At 34.8% G+C, this 10,830-nt stretch overlaps 1 protein-coding gene across 1 annotated transcript in view; it reads left to right on the top strand.

Moving 5' to 3' along the window:
- Positions 1–2,883, top strand: part of LOC107570266 (chloride channel protein 2-like) — a 26,254-nt gene extending 23,371 nt beyond the window's left edge. The window contains exons 16-19 of the mRNA XM_016256476.1: positions 1,149–1,187; positions 1,463–1,567; positions 1,779–1,865; positions 2,698–2,883. Of these exons, the coding sequence (XP_016111962.1) occupies positions 1,149–1,187; positions 1,463–1,567; positions 1,779–1,865; positions 2,698–2,841 (375 nt within the window). The 3' untranslated portion in view covers positions 2,842–2,883. The remainder of the gene's footprint in view (positions 1–1,148; positions 1,188–1,462; positions 1,568–1,778; positions 1,866–2,697) is intronic.
- The last annotated feature ends 7,947 nt before the right edge of the window (positions 2,884–10,830 follow it).

The raw sequence follows: 10,830 nt of genomic DNA, 5'->3' as shown, positions 1-10,830 counted from the left end.
ATGTCAGTTAGCACTGCATTGTTCATATACTTTATTTATTACCTGGAGATGACGTGACAAACACAAATAAACCATATTGTCGCAATCGTATGTTTAATGTCTTCATGTTTCCAAACGTTTCTGTTTTTCTGAAAACAACTGTTTTCATACAGCCGTAGCTGGACGCTTTTGTCCATATTAGGGATCTCCTCGTACGACTTTCTGCACGAGAGCGCCTCCGGCTTCGAGTATGAATGTAACACAGACTGCATGAGTGTTTAGCACTCCGTGATGTTCATCTCGCCTTATTCTGGGTCCGAATAAAACATCAGATCATGCACAGACTATCCTGTCTCTTTGAATTTAAATCTATATTTATTCACACCGGCGCTTGAAAACCTCTATGTGAACACACTTGCCCCGAAAAAGTGCACGGGACGAATTTACGTGATATTAAAAGTGGGGGGGACACGTCCCCCGCGTAATCTACGCCCCTGTCTAGAAATGTCCTGTGGTGTTTTTGAGGAAGCTTTTCTAGTGAACGTTTGGAAGTGTGCACCTTTTTAATTTAGTTTTGTAATAATGCAAGTAAACTTGTAAGTATGCGCTCACAATGTCATTGTATAAAGCCCTATGATTTCATAAAGTCATAAAAATGGAATTTATAGTCTAATGTCACAGAATATAGTATATTTTGTATTAATAAATCAAAAGTAGGTCTGTACAATTAATCAAATTGGGATATGGACTAGTCTGTGATGATGATAATAATAATAATAAAATTATTAAAACTTTATTTTTTAAGGAATATCGTACAGTTTTTTTCCCCCTGTGTCTTCCATGTTGTGCAGCAATTTATTAGCAAAAATAAATCATATGGTTACATTTTTTTAATGATTTAATTGTTAAGGTTTTTGATAATACATTTCTATTCATCATAAATCCAGAAAAAAATAAAAGACAACACATAATTTCTAAAAAAAAAAAAAAAGTTTATAAATTATTAAATTGTTAAAGTTTCATGAGCATGCATTTTGATTATTAAACTGTAATTAAACTATTAAAATGGAAAACACAGAATCCATAAAATTAGAACTGGGAAAAAAATGGGGCAAAAAATAAAACTATGTTTTCAGCCTAAGAAATGTGTGCGTGTCTCCATCTTTCAGGACGACCCAGACGCAGAGGATGATACGATACTTCAAGAGGTGAGGACATTTTAACACAGACGCGCACACTCACACACTCACTCACTCACTCACTCACTCACTCACTCTCACACAAACACAAACACACACACACACTCACTCACTCACTCACTCTCACACACACACACTCACACACACACACACACACACTCATTCACACACACACACACACTCATTCACACACACACACACACTCACTCACACACACACACACACACACACACACTCACTCTCTCACACACACACATCTACAGTATCTCTGGCTGTGAGTGCAGATCGAGGAGTGGGAGGAGCAACAGCTTGACGAGCAGGTGAACTTCAACAACTGCAAGATTGACCCCGCCCCCTTCCAGCTGGTGGAGCGCACTTCACTGCACAAGGTGAGTGTGTGTGTGTGTGTGTGTGTGTTTAGCTTTAGTCTGTGGACAAAATAGTGACGTCATTATCATGATGATTTCTGAACGAGACGAGTTTCTGGAGTTAATTTCAGTAAATGTGTTGTTAATAGTACAGTATGTCACATGAAACATTATTTGAGAAGAGGAAGAAACATGTTCCCATTTAACATCTGTATTGTTTCCTCTCCGACAGACTCACACCATGTTTTCTGTGTTGAATCTGGATCACGCTTACGTCACCAGCATCGGACGACTTGTCGGAGTCGTTTCACTGAGAGAGGTGAGAGTTCATCAATCACACAACAATTACATCCAAGAGCTCCTTTATTGATATCATGTTCAACCTTGAACATCATTAGAAACTTTCCATTGCACAAACGTTTCTTTGTAGCAGAAAAAAGTTCTTAAGATTATTAAAAGGTTCATCACAGTAAGAAAATATTGGTATAACAGCTGTGCTGTGCTGTACTATTAAGCTGGTCTTTAATAGTTTAAAAGCTAGTTCTAGTTCATTTGTAGTGTATTTTCTAAGATTGTAAACATTCTGTGAGATAAATATGTATTTTAAGGATCAGTCAATTCCATTTTATGCTAAATTAGGGCATTTTAATGTACACTACTGTAATAAATTAATGCTTTTATTAATCAAGGTCTCATTAAAGAAGACATTTATAATGTTACAGCAGATTTCTATTTCAAATAAATGCTGTTCTTTCGAACTTTCTATTAATCTGTGAATCCTGAACAATAAAATGTATCACAGTTTCCACAAAAATATGAATTGTTTTCAACATTGATAATAATCAGAAATGTTTCTTGAGCAGCAGATCAGCATATTATACTGATTTCTGAAGATCATGTGACACTGAAGACTGGAGGAATGATGCTGAAAATACAGCTGCGCGTCACAGAAATACATTACAGTTTAACAGAGATTCACACAGAAAACAGCTGTTTTACATTCTAATAATATTATACTGTTTTTACTGTATTTTTGATCAAATAAATGCAGCACTGGTGAGCAGCAGAGACATCTTTTAAAAAGGCCAAATGATATGAACAAACAAAAATATAAGCAAACTGTCCATTACTGGCTCTGGTGTGTGTTGTAGTTGTGTAAAGCCATTGAAGGCTCCCTGCCGGCGGACGGCGTAGGCTTGCGTCCTGTTCTGGCCACTTTCAGAGACCGAGGCGTCCGAGGATCCAGGACCGAGACCACCGAACTCCACAGACTACTGGAGCATCAGATCAGCTAAAACACCAGCGAGCGGCGATGTTACAGCTGAGCCAGGAGCCAAACGCACAAACAGAGACACTTTCTGCTCTGGGTCTGTTTTTATTGGTGGATTCATGAGATCCGCCCGCGTTCAAGTCTTTCTGTCCTCATGTGTTTGTGAAATGTGTGTGTGTGTGTGTGTGTGTGTTTGTTACAGAAATGTAACATTTTTTTTAATATTCATAATATGAAATATAATTTGAATGCAATGGCCATCAAACGCCGCTCTTTTAGTTACTTGCATTTTTTATTTAATGTTATTTTCATTTTAAGCCAAACCACTCGAAGCAAAACAGCAGCATTAGAGCATCTGTCCATCTGATTCATTTAGGTTATGTTAATATGTAACGATGTGCACTTTTAGTTTAACTGTTTTTTTATTATTATTGATGTTTTCAACAAGGGAACAAAAAATACCTTTTCTGAATAACATTTCTGACTAATGAATTTTTTAAAACTGTAGTTGCACAGCAATGCATTTAATTGCAACATGACTGAATAAAGAAAAACAGACAGAGAAAATTAAATTATAACAGTATCATCAATAAATACAATTGAAATTGTGTTGAATAAATAAATAAACAGTATAATAGTTTTACTTATTGGGGAAAATGCACTTTTTATTGTTTCTTGATTATAAATCAAGAAAATAAAAATGCTGTTATTTAGATTAATAAAAACATGTGCACTTTTTATGGGTTTCTTGATAAAAAATCAAGAACATTGAAATTCTGTTAAATAAATAAAATATAATAATTGCACCAATATTGGTGAAAAATGTACACTTTTCATTGGTTATTTGATCATAAATAAAGAAAATTAAAATGCCTGTTCAATAAATAAATATAATAATTACAGTAATATTGGCAGGAAGTTGCTCTTTTTATTGGATTCTTGATCATAAATCAATCAATTTGAAATGCTATTAAATAAAGTATAATATTTACAATAATATTGGGGGGTTTATGCACTTTTTATTGGTTTCTTGATTTATAAATCAAGAAATTGAAATGCTATTCTAAAATATATAATTACAACAATACTGAATTGTTTTTTTCACTTTTTATAGTTTTTGTCAACACGTCCTGTTATTCAGACGTAAGAAACAAAAGCTGAGAGTTTTTCTGAAGAGGTTTATTTGTGCTGTTTATATATTACATCATGCATATGTTTGTATTGAATGTACAGTATAATTGTTTGCTTTTTAATTACTCTGAGCCCTGATATGTTACATTTTGGTAAATCAATGCATGTTTTTACCCCATTATTTTCCAAAGAAGTGCAGAAACTCTATACACACGTGTTCCTGATGTGTCATTGTGTTTGCAGACACAAAAAGTCAATAAAACAAAAAAGTGGAATCTGTGAACGTCATAACATTTTACTTTGCAACTTTTCTTTTTGTTGTGTGTGTGTGTCTGTCTGTGTCTGTGTCTGTGTCTGTGTGTGTGTGTGTGTGTGTGTGTGTGTTCCTGTTGTGCATCTGCACTCCATTAATATGATGTGCTGGCATTTTTGGAAGGACAACGGCTGAATGTGACTGATCAAAATCCTGGCTTCTGATTGGTTGAGTTCTCATCGTCAGCGAGACATGACTGTGTTTGGATGAGGGATGTTTCTCCCAAAATACCATTGATTCTTTGAAATAGTCAAGCTGGTGCTGAGAAAATTTATAGTTAAGGCTTTAAAATTACGATGAAAATCGCAATTGCAATTACCAGTATCGAACATTGTAGTTTCAGCTCCATTCAGACAGATTATATCGCATGATCTTAAAATGACCTTTGACCTTCAGTCACAGCTTATTCTGTACTAAAGGTCAGGAAGTGACAACAAGGGTCAAAGTTCAGCCAGATTAACAAACTACTCGAATACGAGAAGGGACGATGTGTCAGGTGTCGAAGTAAGTGACTGCAAACAAATCAGAAAACAACACAGCTTTTCACAATACTTCCAACTGTTTAGGATGCCATTTGTCTCAGTAATGAAGCGTGGCTTCAGAATATGAGAAATGATCATGAGAAAGTATCAGCTAAATTATAAAATTATAAAAAGTATCAGCCGGATTTAATATGACAGAATGGACTGAACCTTTGGTTTGAAATGTGCATCATTTGTTGAAAATATTGATTAATTTATCATTATCATTTACTGTGGTATTTAATGTGAACATTGCGTCCTCTATTGGACATAAACAGCTTTGCATGAGATTTCTCTCTGAGGTCCTTGGTTTTTGTGAGCTGGTGTGCAGCTGCAGTGTCAGTATTTGTCCTGATGAGGGCGCCATTGTTCCACTGAGGAAATCTGACAGCTGAATGAAATGAAAGAGCTGAGCGACTCACACACACACACACAAACTCACACACACACAAACTCACACACACTCTTCCTGTAGCAGATGTGATGTCAGCAGGAGATCCGTGCAGTGACAGAGGTCACCATGGTTACAGGTTGCTCACGGAAGCTCTCACCAGGTGGATGGATGGATAGCTGGTTTGTTGTTGTCATGGCAACAGCGGAGCACTAAATAGATTAAATTGTCACTGTGACATCATCACTACAGCAATGGCTCAGCTCAACATGTCACCATGACAACCGCAGAGACGAGTCAACTAGTTATTTCAGCAGGCCTCTCTTTCCTCTTTATTAAGCCGCTTCATTTGCTCTCTACATGTTTGTTCATCTGACTGTCAGACTTCAGTTTAGAGCAGAGTATTTGTGAGAAGTGTGTGCGTCTGTGTGTGTATGTGTGTGTGTGTGTGTGTGTGTGTGTGTGTGTGTGTGTGTGTGTGTGTGTGTGTGCGTGTGTGTGTGTGTCTGTGTATGTGTGTGTGTGTGTGTAAGAGCGAGTTTGTGTGTGTTTGTGTGTGTGTTTATGTGTGTGTGCGTCAGTGTGTGTTGCGTCAGTGTGTGTTTGTGTGTGAGCGTGCGTGTGTGTGTAAGAGCGAGTTTGTGTGTGTGTGTGTGTGTGTTTATGTGTGTGTGCGTCAGTGTGTGTTTGTGTGTGAGCATGCGTGTGTGTGCGTGCGTGTGTGTGTGCATCTGTGTGTGTGTGTGTGAGAGAGCGAGTTTGTGTGTGTGTGTGTGTGTGTTTATGTGTGTGTGCGTCAGTGTGTGTTTGTGTGTGAGCATGCGTGTGTGTGCGTGCGTGTGTGTGTGCATCTGTGTGTGTGTGTGTGTGCATCTGTGTGTGTGTGTGTGTGTGTGTGAGAGCGAGTTTGTGTGTGTGAGTGTGTGTGTGTGTGCGCGCGTCAGTGTGTGTTCGTGTGTTTGTGTGTGTGTTAATAACAAGCTAATCTGTTCTCTAATCTCTAGATGTGTCTCTTGCCAGCTCTCTCTCTTATCTTTTGGCACATTTTCTCTCCACAAACACACTTTTCCTCAGACTGTCTGTCTGTGGTTCGTTCTCAGGGTTTCCATATGCCCTGGAATCATCACCGCCTGACTTTTTTTTCTGGTAAAAATACAATCTAAATGCATCCATTTAAACCAATAAATAATCATTTGTTGTTCCCCCCCCCCCCCTACTCTTATTTATTTATTTATTTATTTATTTATCCTATAAAGTATTGGGAAATACATGAACAATTTTGAGGAGTAGTGAAATAAAAAGTACTATAATAATAACTGAATAAGAACGATTATAACTACATTTATCAGTAGCATGACCCATTTTAAATAGTGTCGTTTTTCCATTAGAAAGATACATATAGTGCTTTATCATAACAAACACAATAATTAAGTGCTCCGATTCAACAATTTGAGTTATTCAAATGTCAAATTTTTCAAGTTATTGTTCAATAATTTTTCATTAATTTTGACGTTGATGTCTAATTAAACAATGCTGTTTAACATCCTTAAGATATGAATCTGTGATTTAATGTCTTTAAATTATGAACAGCTTGACTGTAATTAAACTATGTTAAAAGTATTTAACAGTTTCCTCACCTGCACTGAACACTGAAAAATTGTTTGTAAATTTCACAAATAATATCAAAGAAGCGGCAGCACACTGAATTACATTTTGAAGTAAAAATACTGAAATTGTATTTCCTTGTAAAACACACTCCAATAATCTGACAAGATTGAAAAATAATTTTCACTCTATGTCTTGTTGTCTTAATGAAAATCTAGGGGAATAAAGAGTAAATCGATAATGCTCCAAACAGTTTAATTAATTAAACACAAGTGTTTCATCAAAAGTCAAACGAGTTTGTAAATTTCCACACACTGATATTAATTCTTCCGTTGCACCTGTACGTATATATATTCGCATATATTTGTAATTGTTCCTCCTTTTTTGTAAGTAGCTTTGTAAAATAGTAAATAGTACATATCACATCCCAAAAGTTTCTGTAAGAAACACACATTTGGCTCTTGGCTGCTCATAAATGAATCCGGATCGGCTAACCGTAGGTCATTTTAGTTCTTTGAACAGAAAGCGAGAGGTTAAATGAAGAAGTGAGAGAGAGAGAAATGCAAGCAAATGACTTTGTTTTGATGGAGTGGGGTGATAAAACAGAAACCAGCAGTGATACACACACACACACACACACGCACACACACACACACACACGCACACACACACACACACACGCACACACACACACACACACGCACACACACACACACACACGCACACACACACACACACACGCACACACACACACACACACGCACACACACACACACACACGCACACACACACACACACACACACACACACACACTCTCTCTCTTACATAAACACTTCACCCTCATTACATCTGCATAAACAAGACATTTACAAGTTCCGCTTCTCACACGAGCCTCAGCAATTAGGTAAAATAAGTTTAAGTACTAAAATAAAAAAAGCTAAATAAATAAATTACATTACATTGCATTCAAAAATCTAATAAAAAAAAAAAAGACAAAAAATTCAAAACAAAATTACTAAAGCTTTAAGTAAAGTAAAGTGAAAAAAAAAACATTTATAAATAAAAATAAACTTAAACTAAATGAAAATGAAAAATCTTGCCTGGCTATCAAATAGTCAAATAAGTTTAAGTAAAATAACTAAAACTACATAAATGAAACTTAAATACCATATAGACATAAAAGAAAAACTAATAAAAATTACAAAAACACACATCAAGCATTAAGTAAATTAAAGTGAAAACAAAATAAAATGTAAGCATCTGTATAACAAATAACATATGTATATTGATATTTCAGATTTTGCTTACTAAGCCATCAATGTTTAAGTTGAACATGCAGTCAAAACAGACTCTATTTACACTCTTAGTGCATGTTCCTGGTCTTATTGTGCACTTGTCATTGGTGCTTGTTCATTTATCAGTATTTATAAAAGATATTGAGAATGATTTGATTGTCACGACTCTTTAGCTGCTGGACGAAACACTGTTATAGCTGCTATATTCTGTGCATAGTATACGTGATTGGCTACATCGTCTTAACTGGTTACTCAAGTTACAGTGAAATATATTTGTGTAACACAAAATCGTACCAGATATAGTCCAGAATATGAACTTACATTCTGACTGACTCAAACAAGTCATGTAACAATGCATTAACACTGTGTGTGTGGTTGAGTAGTACAAGTCATTGTTTCGGATGTTTTAGAATTGAAAAGAGCATTGTGGGTAGTTTAGTTGTAAAAAAATAATGATGATGGAAGGCTTTATTGGGAAAGTAGTTCATAAATAGTATATGACTTAATTAATTATATGCTCTTTTTTAGAGGTTAGAGTTTTTTTTATGTTCTAGTCTATATAAGTAACTTTTTTTTTGTAGTGGCAGAAAAGTAAATTCATTGTGTTTTTTTCTTTTTGCACATTGCTGTTTGACTTTTGTTGATTCCTTTTGTTTTTGTCAACTGTAAATTGTAGATTGTTAGTAATTGCACTGCTGTGGGCATTGTGGGTGTTGTAGTTGTTGTTTATGGAGTAGTGCAGTCTGATTTTGGACACTGGTGCATTGTGGGTAATGTAGTTTTTCCTCTGTGGAGTCTGTGCAGTGCACTGTCAGCGGTTCCTCATGTCACGGGTCGGCCATTTTGAGTTGCTATATGTTTCTTTTAGAGGTTCTTTAGGTCAGTATTTTGGTTTTGGATTTCCTTAAAGAACCAAGGACAAATGGTTTTCTAAAGAACTTAAAATGGTTTTAGTTACTCCATAATTGAATTTCTAAGTCAAATTAAATGTCTGTATCAAAGGTGTAAGTAGTTTAGTACAGTTTTTGTTTTTAATTCCGCTTTCTCAGTTACTTTTTGTATTTGCAGAAAAGTGTAATCATGCTTTTTTGTCATTGTGCACATTGCTGTTTCCTTTCTTAGGTGTGAAGATTCTTGATTTTTGTGTGTTGTATAGTCAGAATATTTTCAAACCTAAAACTAAGATCAATACAAAGTTTGGAAAAATAAACTTAGAAAGATTCAAAGTTTTTTTCCCACAAACTTATAAAGGTTCAAAGTTTTCTAAAGTGTTCAAACATTTCTAAGTTTGGGGGAAAAAAACGTTGACATTTCTAAGTTTGGGGGAAAAATTGAACATTTCTCAGTTTGGAAAATAAAATGGAACATTTCTAAGTTTGGAAAATAAAATTGAACATTTCTCAGTTTGGAAAATAAAATTGAACATTTCTAAGTTTGGAAAATAAAATGGAACATTTCTCAGTTTGGGAAAAAAATGGAAAATTTCTAAGTTTGGAAACAAGAAACTTTTAACATTTCTAAGATTGGAATTGTTTTTTTTTTTTTACATTTCTGAGTTTGAAAACTTGACCATTTCTAAGTTCGGAAAAAAATGCAACATTTCTAAGTTTGGAAAAACTTTGACCATTTCTAAGTTTGGAAAAAAACGTTGACAATTTCTAAGTTTGGAAAAAATGGAACATTTCTAAGTTTGGGGGAAAAAAACGTTGACATTTCTAAGTTTGGGGGAAAAAATTGAACATTTCTCAGTTTGGAAAATAAAATGGAACATTTCTATGTTTGGAAAAAAATGGAAAATTTCTAAGTTTGGAAACAAGAAACTTTTAACATTTCTAAGATTGGAATTGTTTTTTTTTTTTTTACATTTCTGAGTTTGAAAACTTGAACATTTCTAAGTTTGGAAAAAGATGTAACATTTCTATGTTCGGAAAAAAATACTTTGACCATTTCTAAGTTTGGAAAAAAAATTAACATTTCTAAGTTTGGAAAAACTTTGACCATTTCTAAGTTCGGAAAAAATGTTTGGAAAAAGTTTGGACAAAAACTTTGAACATTTCTAAGTAAAAAAAAAAACTAAACCCTCAACATTTCTAATTTTGGAAAGACTTTGACCATTTCTACTTTTGTTAAAAACTTCTAACATTTCTAAGTTTGGAATTTTTTTAAACATTTCTAAGTTTCAAAACGTTGAACATTTCTAAAGTTTTTGAAACTTAGAAATGTTCAAAGTTATAATATTGAAATAAACTGTTTAGACAAGCAGTTTTTGTGCTTTAAAGTTACTTTTAATAAGAAAATCTTATTGTCTTTTAAATGTATCAGTCAATTTCAGAAGCGTAGAAATAAATGTACTTAAGTACAATTTAAATATGCTGACTTGTACTTTGACTAAAGTATGTTTTTGTCTAGATAGTTTGTCAGTTATGTAAGTAAAATTTTGTAGTACATACACCCTGTAATTGTTTTGCGTGTTGTTCTCTCTACAGCACAGAAGTGGATCTACGGTGGTTTAGACAGTAACGTAATCCTGCAGTATTTAGCTTGGGTCACTTATCCTGTGGTTCTCATCAGTTTCTCTGCAGGCTTCACACACATAGTAGCACCTCAGGCCGCTGGTGAGACACACTTACATTCACACACTCACAAAAGATTTCCACATTTCTTCATAATTTAGCAGTGGTTCCCCGCGTTTCTCTCTCATTCAGGGTCTGGTATTCCTGAAATGAAGACGATTCTCAGAGGAGTGGTGCTGAAGGA

The sequence above is a fragment of the Sinocyclocheilus grahami genome, unplaced genomic scaffold, assembly GCF_001515645.1.
Source record: "Sinocyclocheilus grahami isolate Dianchi unplaced genomic scaffold, SAMN03320097.WGS_v1.1 scaffold1435.1, whole genome shotgun sequence".
NCBI classification, from domain to species: domain Eukaryota; kingdom Metazoa; phylum Chordata; class Actinopteri; order Cypriniformes; family Cyprinidae; genus Sinocyclocheilus; species Sinocyclocheilus grahami.
The sequence above is the reverse complement of the archived record's forward strand: the minus strand, read 5'-3'. Positions and strand labels throughout refer to the sequence as shown.